The 13,364-nt window shown below is 46.5% G+C and overlaps 4 protein-coding genes across 4 annotated transcripts; 2 read left to right on the top strand and 2 right to left on the bottom strand.

The window, feature by feature from the left end:
- Positions 1–534: 534 nt before the first annotated feature.
- On the bottom strand, positions 535–3,716 carry PtA15_17A198 (uncharacterized protein; the record flags this gene model as incomplete). The annotated part of the gene is made up of 3 exons (XM_053164288.1): positions 535–1,431; positions 2,398–3,347; positions 3,431–3,716. The coding sequence occupies 3 exons, from the start codon at positions 3,714–3,716 to the stop codon at positions 535–537; spliced, it is 2,133 nt and encodes a 710-aa protein (XP_053028271.1).
- A 472-nt stretch (positions 3,717–4,188) lies between these two features.
- Positions 4,189–4,476, top strand: PtA15_17A197 (uncharacterized protein; the record flags this gene model as incomplete). Its single annotated transcript, XM_053164287.1, has 2 exons — positions 4,189–4,270; positions 4,334–4,476. The coding sequence occupies 2 exons, from the start codon at positions 4,189–4,191 to the stop codon at positions 4,474–4,476; spliced, it is 225 nt and encodes a 74-aa protein (XP_053028270.1).
- Positions 4,477–4,616: 140 nt separating this feature from the next.
- Positions 4,617–5,046, bottom strand: PtA15_17A196 (uncharacterized protein; the record flags this gene model as incomplete). The annotated part of the gene is made up of 2 exons (XM_053164286.1): positions 4,617–4,920; positions 5,027–5,046. The coding sequence occupies 2 exons, from the start codon at positions 5,044–5,046 to the stop codon at positions 4,617–4,619; spliced, it is 324 nt and encodes a 107-aa protein (XP_053028269.1).
- Positions 5,047–8,886: 3,840 nt separating this feature from the next.
- Positions 8,887–10,109, top strand: PtA15_17A195 (uncharacterized protein; the record flags this gene model as incomplete). Its single annotated transcript, XM_053164285.1, has 5 exons — positions 8,887–8,955; positions 9,029–9,064; positions 9,139–9,182; positions 9,285–9,330; positions 9,447–10,109. The coding sequence occupies 5 exons, from the start codon at positions 8,887–8,889 to the stop codon at positions 10,107–10,109; spliced, it is 858 nt and encodes a 285-aa protein (XP_053028268.1).
- Positions 10,110–13,364: the final 3,255 nt, after the last annotated feature.

Here is a 13,364-nt window from a genome sequence, read left to right as displayed (position 1 = left end):
GTAGGATTTTTTACAAGCCAAATTTAGTCCAACATGACTTGGATTCTGATTGAGAAGCCAAGAACCAACTTCAGTTCAATCTTGAAGAGTCAGATTTTCAGATTTTTGTGATCTTGCAAAAATTCCTTCTGGTCCAATTTTCAACATTTTCTTTTGAAAAGTGGATGAGGAGGACCACACCATCTTCCTCTATCTCCAACCCAACTTTTTACCTCTGGTGAGATGGATGTACAGGAGGTGCAGCCGTCCAAAAGTTGGCTACACCAAAACTGGCCGACTGTAACGCTCCGGTTTTAGACTGAAGTCCCTCCTTTGGAGGGGTTGCTCCGGAGCCAGGGCTGCTGTTTGGTTAGCCCAACCATCGAAGCACACGTTGGGCCAATGTCCCGTCCCAGTTGCCCGGTGGTGTATTTCAGGGCCCCACATAGGGACTGCGGTGGCTGTGGTTTTGGGACCCGCGGTCCCTATTTGGTTGCATAGGGACCGCGGTGGAGATGCTCTAAGCCAGGAGGATTTGAGGAGAGGATGTATTGTCTAGTATGACATAACTATGGACAAAACCTCAATATCACTTCCTTGAGCCCTGGAAGCGTTCCCGCCCTTCTTCTGCTTCTTGCCGCCCTTCTGCCCGGCGAATGTGGATGCCTCCCATTTAGCGCGATGTTCATCAGTCAGGTAGACCGCGTGGTTGGGATGGGCGGCGAGCAACCTCTTGATCTTCTGATTGACATTGTTGACCCGCATCAAGGCATCGGCCTCCGTCTGGTCGCGGATGCTGTATGCTGCGTTGCCGGCTGTGAAGAGGTTGGCATACAGCGGCTCCTCAGTCGACTGAACCTTTTCCAGAAGCTTGCCCCATTTCCTCTCTTCATGCGCGGAGGTCGAGATCTCAATGTGGTTGTAGGTGTAGGGAATGGATTTGTTCTGCATCCGATACGCGCTGCTGATGGCCGGGTCGCGCTGATGCGCAAGGAACGTGTCGTGGAGATTGTGCTGTCTGGCTAGGCTGCTGCATGCAGCGGCAAGCGATAGGAAACTGATCGTTTCGGTTTGATCATTGACGTCCAGCTTCAAACCACCTTCGATGCTCTCCAGGGTCACGTTCACAACGCTGGCGCCCGCTCCGCATACCTTGTTGATCAATGTAACGAGATCGATACCTCCATTCTCGGTGGCCGCTGGATATTCGTTGTGGAAAAAGCCAAAGATCGTGAGGCGGTGGGTGACGTCGTTCTTCTCCAAGGTGGCGACGTATTCGCTGTCATCAGATGATGACAGGAGGGAGCCTGTCTGCAGCATGTTGTACATGCTAAAGCCGCCGAGCTTCCAAGATGGTTCATTCTCAATTCCGTATTCCTCGGGTTTGACCAACCGGTAGCATCCGCCGTTTGCTTCGCTCTTGACATACGTGAGGACGGGCGGTGCCGTAACCTTGTAAGTGGTAGAGGCAGGGGTGTAAATTCTGGGTGAATTCGACCAGACGATCTTTATGATGAAGATAATATCCTTGATGAACAACGACTCGGACGACAACGACGACTCTCAAACACACACACCTTTATGATGAAGATAATATCCTTGATGAACAACGACTCGGACGACAACGACGACTCTCAAACACACACACCTGCGATAGCGCAGGGATATTTTATGATGATTTTTGATTCGATTTGGATGATGGATTCGGGTGAAGGACGCGCACAAGAGATAATTGATTAGTCTCTTCTTCACGGGTCTTTGTGATGTAAACGCGTGTTTTTTTTTTTTATTATTGATAATATAGATGAATGAGAAATGAAAAACAATAAAATGTATAAACTAGCGAACCTTTATGATGAAGATAATATCCTTGATGAACAACGACTCGGACGACAACGACGACTCTCAAACACACACACCTAAGATACGATGACATGAAAAATATAGAATAAAACAGTTAGAATTGAGTGATGACGAAAAGAAAAGGATGAATCATATAAGATAGAAAAAGAGCCTACCTGCGATAGCGCAGGGATATTTTATGATGATTTTTGATTTGATTTGGATGATAGATTCGGGTGAAGGACGCGCACAAGAGATAATTGATCTACGTATAGGAAAAATGATAAAGGGAAAAGAGAAAACAAAGAGGATAGAAAGAGTTGTTAGTTTTTTGTTGTTGCTGTTGAGGTTGAAGGTGATTTTACTTACTAGTCTCTTCTTCACGGGTCTTTGTGATGTAAACGCGTGAAGAAAAGACTAGCAGTTGGTGCGGGTCGAGTCGGTTTTGTATGTGGGGGAATTTTCGGATAGGTTAGGTTTAACTCGATGATATTCAAGATGCGAGTGAGAATTGATTTGAAAGCTTCATATTCATAATTCGAATATGCATATAATTCAACAAGGGGCGCCGGAGGCCCGATCATCCAGGCTGAGGGCTTCCAGCGCCTCGGAGTCGGTCTTCTCAGCAGGCTCGTCATGAGCTGCGCGAATTGGTCCGTCGTATTTGAGGCGGGGCATGCATTCCGTGATAGGAATGCTGTAGTGGTAGCAGGCGTAAATCAGGATGATCGTGGACGCGGAGAACGAGCCGATTGTGATGGGGTATTCCTTGTGGCCCGGATTGATCTTGTTGGCGCTGGAGAAGTGGAAGATCTCACGCGCCTGTTCCAGAATGTGAGGCAGAGTACGAGCCTCCTCGCCGAACGGTAAGGCCTTTTTGCCAAGAACGGTACTGGCCACGTGTTCGATAAGATCGAATGAGAGCGCGGTGAATTCCTTGCGCATCGCAAACTCGATATCGTGATATTCACCCATTCCGGTATCGCGTTGCTCCTTTGAGGTTTCGACCAAGACGTCGTTCTTGCGACGGTAGCGGATAGGCATACCCGCCTCCATGTCGGTCAGGACGCTGAACGAGGTAAGCGTGCGGGCCAATCCGAGGAACGTTGCCCATTTGCTGCCGATCTTGTCGATGATGGCCTGCTTGATGAAGTCATACTGAGGCGCGTTCTCGAGGCGGACATCTTCGATCTTGAAAATTGCAGTCCAGTCCCTGTCAGAAACGTGCTTCACACGGTAATCGGTGATGAGATCGTCGAACTCTTTGTCGAGACCTTCCTCTTTGAGGAAATCGACGACAATACGACGAAGGAACAAGGCGAGTGCAGCCGTCTCCTGGCATCGCTCGCTGCCAACCCGAGCATCGAGAAAGCTGAGGCCGTCCTTGACGACGCCGTCAACGATCCACTCGCCGCTGACAAGCAGGTTGAGGCCGTATTCAAAATCCCGCTTCTTCAAAGCATTCCAGGCATCGAGGGCGCGGTAGCGTTGGGTTGTTGCAGGGGTCGATGAGGCGGGCATTAATGCTGTATGTTAGCTCAAGCAATAAGAGTGGCAAGGACAACATATCAATGGTCGGTTGGTTGGTTTCTGATTGGTGATGTCACACGGTAATCGGTGACGAGATCATCGAACTCTTTGTCGAGACCATCCTCTTTGAGGAAATCGACGACAATACAACGAAGGAACAAGGCGATTGCAGCCGCCTCCTGGCATCGCTCGCTGCCAGCCTGAGTGTCGAGAAAGCTGAGGCCGTCCTTGACGACGCCGTCAACGGTCCACTTGCCGGTGATAAGCAGGTTGAGGCCGTATTCAAAATCCCGCTTCTTCAAAGCATTCCAGACATCGAGGGCGCGGTAGCGTTGGGTTTTCGCAGGGGTCGATGCGGTGGCCATTGCTGCTGTATGTTAATTCAAGCAACCAGAGTGGCGAGGATAACATACCTGATGGTTGGTTGGTTGGTTTCTGATATATCTTCGGCGCAGATGTTGGTGACAATTTTATCAGATATGGGGACATTTGCTTTCTTCTCAGAGACAAATGAAGCTGGGAGAAGTGTGTCACATGTCCTAAAGTACCTCGTTACTATTACGCCGGGAAAATTAGTGAAAAAAACCAATCAGCGGTGCAATGATGCGCCCCCAACTTCTAATCGCCTGAGGGTACAAGGCACCTGACACAAAAATTCCACCTAGCTTCTTGGCATGACGGGTTTGGGTTAGCCCAGCTGAATGTTCAAAGGCGTCATGTATGTACGCATGTGCCAGGTTCCAGGTTTGATTGGACGATAAGCAGATGGCGTGCTGATCAGCTGAGACATGACCTGAAGCTGACGCGCGCTGCTCAAAAAATGTTGGAAAAGGCGTCATGGATGTGAGCGTGCGCGAGGCGTCAACTCGTCAGGTCATCTTGCTACTGACGATCGTCGCGTTGATTAACCCAGAACACGGTACAGCCGATCGGGCGCATGTGTGTGTGTGACAAGTTCAGCTAAAAAGCTTTCATGGCCAAGCGCATCACGCCACTCCGGCAAATTACGGTTTCAGCCTGGCCATCCTTTCGTCACGTCGCTACAGGATCACGCAAGTGGCGCTCAGCGGTGAAGAAGCTGGGGGCGCTAGCGAGGAGGCTATCGCGTTAACCGGTTATCGTTAACCGGTAATCTATCTTAGCTGCACGCCTACTGACAACTTTTGATAAAAGGCTCAGGCTTCCCCGTAAAAGAGAGTCATCATTCATAATGGGTCGTGGCGCTTACAACCATATTTTCCGTCTCCGGCAAACCATTATCAACGTCATTCAGCTCCACTTTCCGGCTTGAGCGGGAAGAGCTTCAGTAGATCTGATTGCCATTTGCTGAGGATGTCCTGGAGCGTAGGTGTGGGCCGTGGTTGCATGAAGAACACGGTTCCGAGCGACGATCGTACGTGATCGTCCTCGTCGTAATCGCCTCCCTGGTCGTCACTGCTGTCCGAAGGCTGACGGGATTCAGCGAAGTCAACCTTGATGGCCTTTGAACGATTGCCTGGGAGATGCACATGTTCTCGACGGTGTCGGTGAGCCTTGTGCAAGTAAGACCTCGTAGCGCGAACGTTATGGCTGCCAAACGATCGAAGATACAATGTCAGATGAAATCAACAATGGATGGTCCAGAATGAAGATATGTACAATATGATGATGGAACTGAAGTACGGCCCGGGATCACTTGGAAGCGCCACGACTCATTATGAATGATGACTCTCTTCTACGGGGAAGCCTGAGCCTTTTATCAAACGTTGTTGCCAGGCGTGATTTTTTTCAGTTATTATACCTGTTATGCCATCCCCCGCAATCTTAGGGGGATAACGTGCGCATAACGCTAACTTCACTAAGTCCCTCTATTAGGGGGGTTCACAATAGGATAAAAATAAAACTTGAGAGTCAATTTTAAGGCCTTTATCAACAACTTTTCAAAAATATGGCAGGATGTACAGGATTAGGTGTCCCCTGGCAATTTGAGGAACTTCTTCATTTTTTAAAAAATTGTCTGTAAAGGCCTTAAAATTGGCTCTAAAGTTTTATTTTTATCCTATTGTGAATCCCCCTATTGGAGGGACGCCGTCCCGCAGGGACCCTCCAAAGGAGGGACTTATGCGCTATGTTGACCCCGTGGCAGTAGAAAATTAGAAGAATGATGTTTTTCAATCCTCTCTGGACGCGCCATTTGTCACCAGGTAATGAAATTTTGGGGGAGCAAAATGTGCACAACATCATGGAGTTTCTTTGTACATATTTTACAAATTTATGGGGGCCTTGGGTGCCCCATGTAGTCCTTTTTTGTGACTGACAATTTTCCACTTCATTTTGCATTCCACATTTTGCACTGTACAGAATCTGGAATTGATAATGTTACAACTATGATTGCAGCTCAACCAGAGGAATTCAGGATGAGAAACTATAGTAGAAAGAAGGGGACAGCTTAAGCCATCCCAGAAATGTAAGGTAGAGAAAAGAAGGTTCAGAAACTCATGCGGCAGATTGGTTTTAAGAAATTCCCCGCCAAAATGCCTAATTCTCTACTGCTGCGGGGTTGACATAGCGCGCAAGTCCCTCCTTTGGAGGTTGCTTTGCTCCCCCAAGGAGGGAATTAGCTAAGTTAGGGATAACGGGGGTTTTTGCCAATTTTCCAGCGTTTTCACGCCAGATACCGCGGTTAGCACGTTACTGGTGTTATAACGGGTATTTTTTGTGGAATTGAGTGTTGTGATTGAGTGACAAAGTAGATGGATTCACGCCCTCCCCTTTCTGGAAGAAGAAGATCCCACAACTGCGGCAAGGCTCAGAGTGTGTAGCCCGCAGGCTACAACACCCCCCCCCCCCCTCTCTTGCTGCAGATCCGGTATGCAAATGTACAAGTGAGGAAAACAATCAGAGAAAGAAACAAGTTAACAACGGAGAGTCACAGAAAATACAAAGCATGGCAAAGTTTGAGCCCTGCTGTAGGAAAAAATGAGATCCCATAATAGTGGTAGGATCAGCCGGACATCATTTGTTCTCTCAGGGCTGTAAAAATCTTGGGGGGCATGCACTTCATGAAGATGCCAGCTAGTTGGTCTTTTGTGCTGACCCACTCAAGTGCTGTCTTCTTCTGGAAAAGTGACTTGTTTATGTGGAAATCATGGCCAGTATGCCTTATTCTGTTGTTTGATGCATCATCTGTGGACACCTTAATGGCCAACTGGTTATTAGGGGGTTTAAAACATGGCGCAGGTCCTGTTTCAGGAACCCCCAATTCACAAAATCAGGGCACCTGCAGCACACCCACCCAATTTTACCCAAAAAACATACAGAAATAATTTGAAAATTCATTTTGCAGGAACTTTGTTTTCCTGAATTGGGGTTCCTGAACTGGTACCTGCACCATGTTTGAAACCCCCTATTGCAGAAGAGATGACCTACAAAATCTTTCTTGAAAAAATCCCAGAGTCACCAGGGGTGGATTTGACACACTCTCCAGAGAGTGCCAGAGTCCAATTTTATGTTGTTCTGGTTCTGATGTGAGTCAGATGTGGATTAGGAAATTATTGATAAATTCTTCAGAAGTCAATGGGAAGTGTGTCAGAAATGATGTGGAATTGTCAGAGGACCTTGTGCAATTTTGTATAGAACCATTTCATTCTCTAAGGATAACTCAATTACAGCCTATAATGAAATGATAGTTACTCAATGCCGAATGATTAATCATTTATGGCAAATTTCTGTTGATCAATTTCTGCAAGGGGTCTCAAAAAACATAGATGTAACTATCTGGGGCTTTAATGGCTTTCTGACAAGTTTGTACTTGTCATGGAGCTGTGAAAGGCCCCTCTGGTGACCTGTCACCCCAACACTGTGAAAAAAACTCAAGAAACTGCTGCCAGTTGAGATTCAATATGACAAAGGCGCCTTTAAGCTTATATTTGTTAAGCCAGGATGTCTATCTGAAATTTGGTACCAGTACACACCTCCAAGCTTGACTTGACTCATATTTTCAACTCATTTTCATCCTTTTTTGGCTTGATTCTAGATGATACCTGCCTTTTTTAGGGAAATATACCAATTCAGATGGATTTTTCACATCATTCTAACAGGGGTGTACTTGTTGTTGATGTGCGGGAGGCCTAACCTGCAATTAACATCCTTGTATGTGGGCACATGAGGGTGACATTATCAAAGTGAAAAAACTGACCACCTTCATGAGCATGTAAATAATGTGAATTGAACCCCAAGCAGTCATCTCAATCAATAAACAGTTCAAATTGAATTCTGGTTTGATTGTGGCCATTGTGTCTTAGTGGTCTCAACCGTGTTCCAGTTGTTTTCCAGTTGACTTCTGCATGACTTCTGGATGGTTTATGCATGAATCCAGGATCAGTTTCAGATCATTTGTGGATTAGTTCCAGAATTTTTCATTAATTCTTACACTACTTTCATCAAAGGCATCCAGCACAGTTACAGAAAAAGGGTACAGTATGGCACTCTATGGAGAGTGCGTCAAAATCTCCCCTGGTGCAAGTGTAGATACTACCCTAGCTACCTTCTAAAAGTCACTGTGTTCATTGGTCACCACAGAAGAGCAAGATTTGGATTTCACAACACAAGGGAGATTCCTGCCGGAGTGTTGATGAATATCCAGAACAACCAAGGTTTGGCTGTGACACATCTTGAGATGGGTATGTGACCTTCCAATATAGGATTGGAATATTGGACAAGCAAGCTTTTTAAGAATGGTGGCCGCTGGGAGAATTCAGAGAGGTCAGAGAGGAGAGATAGAGAAAAAATATTTGTAGTTAGTCTGACAACTAATGAACTATGATTATTAGTGGTCCACTGGAGGTGTGATAAGCAAGGCAGAGGAATAAGTGTCAGGGGCTCATGACCTGTTGTGACCAAGTGACCAAGTGGATGGATTCACACCCTCCCCTTCCCGGATTGGTATCCGGGAAGGAGTAGATACCACAACTGCGGCAAGGCTCAGAGTGCGTAGCCCACAGGCCACAACATTGGGAAAAGCCCTCTATCCAAATGTGCACAGACACATTCAAGGACTTCCTGTCAATCTGGAAAGTCAGATCTGACCAGCCAGATTTCAGATTTTGCAGGGAAATCTAGGTCCTTGAAGATCCCTGAAGTGATCCAGAGTTCCCGATTTCAGATTTCCCTGCAAAATCTGAAATTCCAGATCTGTTCAAAAGTGACAGGAAGTCTTCCATTTTACCAGATAACAATAATGTGTTATCTGGTAACAGGAGGAAGTTATGTTACAAAAATCCCTCTGGATATTGTATATGTAACTTCCCATTGCTGCTTTTGGTAATCACCTCTTTTCATCTACTTCATCCAAGGAGTGCTTTGGTGTGAACCAGAGATATCTGCATCTATCCGGATATCCGCCCATATCCTCAGATTTGGAACCCTCAGATCTCAGCTATCTGATGTGGTCCGCGTGTCCATAGCGGATATCCCGGATTCACTACCGGATATCCCGCATGAGATATCTGGTGATGCGTTGAAGTGGAAGCATACCCACGAAACCTTCGAAGAAAGATGAGGAGCGATCGGAGCCGACTAGGCTCAGCCATAACCCTTCGGCACCGAGAATCACTTCAAGTTCCAGTGAGTAGCTCAAAGCTTTTTGGTTCATTTTCTGCTTTGCTTTGCTTCGACCTCATTTCGTTCAATCCCACAGCAATTACCAACAGATGCTCCTATCCGACAAACCCTAGTAAGTGTTCACCTCTCTCAAGCTGCGCTTGTTCCAAAAGCCATCGGCCGATTTTTATTTTGGTACTACTAAAGCAGCACACACCGGCCCTACTTCCAACCGATCGCCAGGGATCAAGGTGATAAACCTCTCATCTATCCAGCCTTATACATAAATGCATTCAGGTACTTATGTCAACTCGTTCTTCTTGTGATTTTTCTTGCCCCACCACGATTCTTAGTTCGCTCAGTAATACTCGTGCGAGTGATGATCGACAAAAGCTCAAGGTTTGCATCCACATCATCTCCAAAAAAGCGACCTAAAGATGATTTGATTGATTGGCACTCAGATGCTGACACTTGAAATCTGACATCTCCAAAAAATTAACCGGGAAAATTCAAAGTCCAGCAAGCATCAATCTCAGCCAGTGATTCCCAGGGCACAATCAGTAGGTCTCGATGCAACTCGGCCAGCTTCTCGACACTCGAAACGGACTCGTAGGGATGCGACGTTCAACTCCAACTTACTGATCAAAGCCTACCTCAAGAACCCGGTGAACCCAGTACCGTTTCCGTCGCTACTAATGAAGACGGGCCGGGGGATGACAGGACCAGCGTCCCAAGGAAGCTCGTCAGCGGGGGGCACGTTGACGACCCCGAAGCCGAGCCGGGCCGGGATGAATGGTTCTGAGCGCAGCTCGCCTCCCCGGCTCAACGGGCCCTTCCTGCGAATCCGCTCCGACGACGACTACGACTCCCGGCGAGTCGACTCCCTCTTTTATGGCCCCGTTGACCCCGTCCTGGTCGACCCTTCCGTCGATCATTATTACACCTTCCCCGCACTCGAAGAGGCCCTCATGGCCCCCCTAAATTGCTACGAATGCGACCTTTTCGACCCCGTCATCCTTCACCCCTCCTTCAATCCCCTTCGTCCATCTAACCATCCTGTCTTATCCACTCCTCCTTCACAACCTTCCCAATTCTCTGCTCACTCCCTCGTTAACCTTAACTCTGAAATCTTTCCTTGGGACGCTAAGAAAGGTATTGGTCTCCTCAACCCTCGCTAAAGATAAAAAATAACATCCCTCCCATCCTCTACATAGTTCTCTCCCTGCTTCGCAATTTTCTTTTTTTTCATAAAAGAATTGTGCTCAAGCTTTTCAAAAGTAGTACTATATGGTTGCTTGAATCATAGCCTATCCAGTCAGTTCTTTATTTTTCAGCGAATGACATATGAGAGAGATATAGTGACTGGATTGTCACTCCTTATCAAGCAGCAAAAGAAACATGTGTGGCCAATTGCTTACCATGCCTCTTTCCTTCCTTGAACGAGCATTGCTTTGTTGCATGGGTGTTGTGATTTGCTGTTTTTTCGTAGCTTTGCAAGTGAAGGGGCACAAAATCCCCCATTCAGTTTTCTAAAAGAAGAGGGCAGGGCTTGCAACAATTTTATACATAGGTAACATGGTTTATTCAACATCTGAATCAACCTTTGATTGTGTGATTTGTTTATTCACCACTATGAAAAAAACCAAGAAACTGCTGTCAGTTGACATGCAGGATACTCAAGTTCATTCCCAGTTGATACCAGGCTCAGACAAATGAATTCCAGGGTGGTATCACCAGGGGAGATATGTTCCCACTCCCCAGGGAGTGCCTTACCGTAAATTTTTTCCATAACTGTGCTGGAGGCCTTTGGTAAAGCAATAGTGAATAGGTATGAACAAGACTGGAAGTCAGCGTGGAAATCAGCTGGAAATCATCCTGAAATAAACCATAACTTGCCAAAAAATTATCCAGAACTCATCTATAATTCATCCAGAACTCATCCAGAATATAGTCCTTTCTTGGCTCCATGACCAGTGTGTCCTTTCCATGGAGATGTGAAAGGCCCAGCCTGTGATTTTTTCCCCCTCATGTACTTGCAATCATCAGGGGGACAATTGGTGTCTCAAAACAAATTTTTTACTTTTCATGTGGCTGTGAAAGGCCCATCCTGTGATATTTCCACCTCAATGTACGCGCGTACATCAGGGTGACTATTAGCAAAGTGCAAAAAGGTTAACTTGCATGTGCACATGTGAATTTTGAAAAGCAAAAAAATACAAAATTCACTAGATCATGTTTGTGAGGAGGACAGGATATATGGCCAAAGTGAATTGGCCCGCAATCCAACCTTGACTTAACTCAGACTTTCACCCTATTAAAACAGTTTTTTGTCATTTTTATCAGCCAAATTCAAATTAATTCCCGCATTTCCAAGAAAATGGGTTTCAATTTCAATGACTGCAACATTACCACATTCCAAAAATCTAAACCCAATAATACCAAGTCGACTTTTAGTTTAATTTTGTACATCAGGGCATATAATGTGAATTACAAGAAACCCATTTTTTTGGAGGAATTACTTTTGAGAATGGGAATTTTGCTTTGCTATCCTTAAAAATCAGTAGACAGGAGCAATTGATGAGTTGGACTTTGGTGAAATATCATTTCATCATATTTTTTCCTACAGTTGTACCTAGAAAACAAAAGAATTCTACAAAACATTGTGTTGACTTCCAAATCAATTGTGACTGACTTTTCACTAACTTCTCCATCCAATTTACTATTTTGGGGATGAGTTACTAATCCACATCAGGCTCACATCCCATCAAAACTCACATAAAATTCAGCTCTGGCACTCCCTGGGGAGTGGGAACATATCTCCCCTGGTGTATACCCTGGAACATTTGGAAGTTTTTCAGCTAAATTCCAGTGCACAATGCACCAGACTGAGCCCTAAGGCAAATGCGCAGCGGACATCAGTCGCTCCACTCTGGTGCAGTCCTACAGTACATAGGTTGCCAGGTGGGGGTGAACAGGCCATACATAGATGGGATTGGCCAGTATATAACTAGCTGGACTGGTTGACCAGTCATAGAGAGCCTGAGAGGGGCTGTACATCTCCTCAATGACCGGATGACCGGTCATCAAGAGGGACCTTGTACCCTCTCAATGAACAGTTGGACAGTCATTGAGGGGGGCTCTACACCTTCTCCATGCCCGGTTGGCCTGTCTTCAAGAAGTACACCCTCTTGATGTCCGGTTGACTGGTTATCAAGAGGGATCTTATACCCTCTTGAGACTTGATGACCAGTTGACTGGTCATCAAGGGGGGCTCTACACCGCCTCAATGACCGGTTGACCGGTCATCAAGAAGGGTTCTACACCCTCTTGATGACCGTTTGACTGGTCATTGAGGGGGGCTCTACACCTTCTTGATGACCAGTTGGCCAGTCATTGAGAAGGGTTCTACACTCTCTCAATGAACATTTGACCAGTCATCAAGATGGTATAAGGTCTTTCTTGATGACCAGTGTGGTGGTAAATCCAGGTTGGGGACCCAAATTGACTGCATGGTTTTGCAGAGGTTGCGGACTGCAGATTCCGCAAGGCTGGTGCGGAGCGGCACAGCGCCAATGATGTCTATGAGGTGGTGTGCGGGGTTATGTACATGGCACGGCGGTGGCGGAGCTGGAATCAACTTGAGCAGGCCGGCGCGGACTGGCTAGTACTGTGACCCGGAGAAGCCGTGGCAGCCAATGAGGGCTACTTCAGCGGGTGTAGCCGGGGTGGAGGCGGCATGTGATATCCTGGCATTGAAGGATAGACATGGGCAAGAGGAGTCCAAAAGTGGGTGATGACATGCAGAGAAGTTGACAGAAGAACCGCGTGAGAGCGGAATGGGCGGATGATGTGCGTGGCTTGGCGGATGGCGTGCAGAGGAGGATGTTTTTTCTTTCTCTCATGTTGTTTTCCTTTTCTACAGAGGGGGGAGGGAGATTTTCTCCCCTCATCATCCATATAACTTTTACAGTTTTTATTCATTCTTGTTATTACTCCGGTACGGATTCTTTACGGCGGAGATTTTACTTACTGAGTTGGAGTTGTTTTGGCTGGCGGATTTTTTCTTTTGTGTGCTTCTTGGCGGATTTTTACTGTTTTACTGCGGCTTTATACGTGTTTTGCGGCTATTTCTATACATTACTTTTACTTTGCTCTACAATTTTTGCGCCCTATACCTACTTGCGGAGTGGTGCATATTTCTCCAGATCACCTGACTTTACCTGGGAATCATCTTGGAGCGGCGGGGTCCTGTCACTTCTAAGTAGGGACCTCTTATGTTCATCACACTGGTCAACCGGTTATTGAGAAGGGTTCTACACTCTCTCAACGTCTGGTTGACCGGTTGTCAAGAGAGACCTTATACCCTCTTGATGACCGGTTGACCGGTCATTGAGAAGGGTTCTACACCCTCTTGATGACCATTTGGCCGGTAA

The sequence above is a fragment of the Puccinia triticina genome, chromosome 17A (assembly GCF_026914185.1).
Source record: "Puccinia triticina chromosome 17A, complete sequence".
NCBI classification, from domain to species: domain Eukaryota; kingdom Fungi; phylum Basidiomycota; class Pucciniomycetes; order Pucciniales; family Pucciniaceae; genus Puccinia; species Puccinia triticina.
This window is presented reverse-complemented; position numbering and strand designations above follow the sequence as displayed.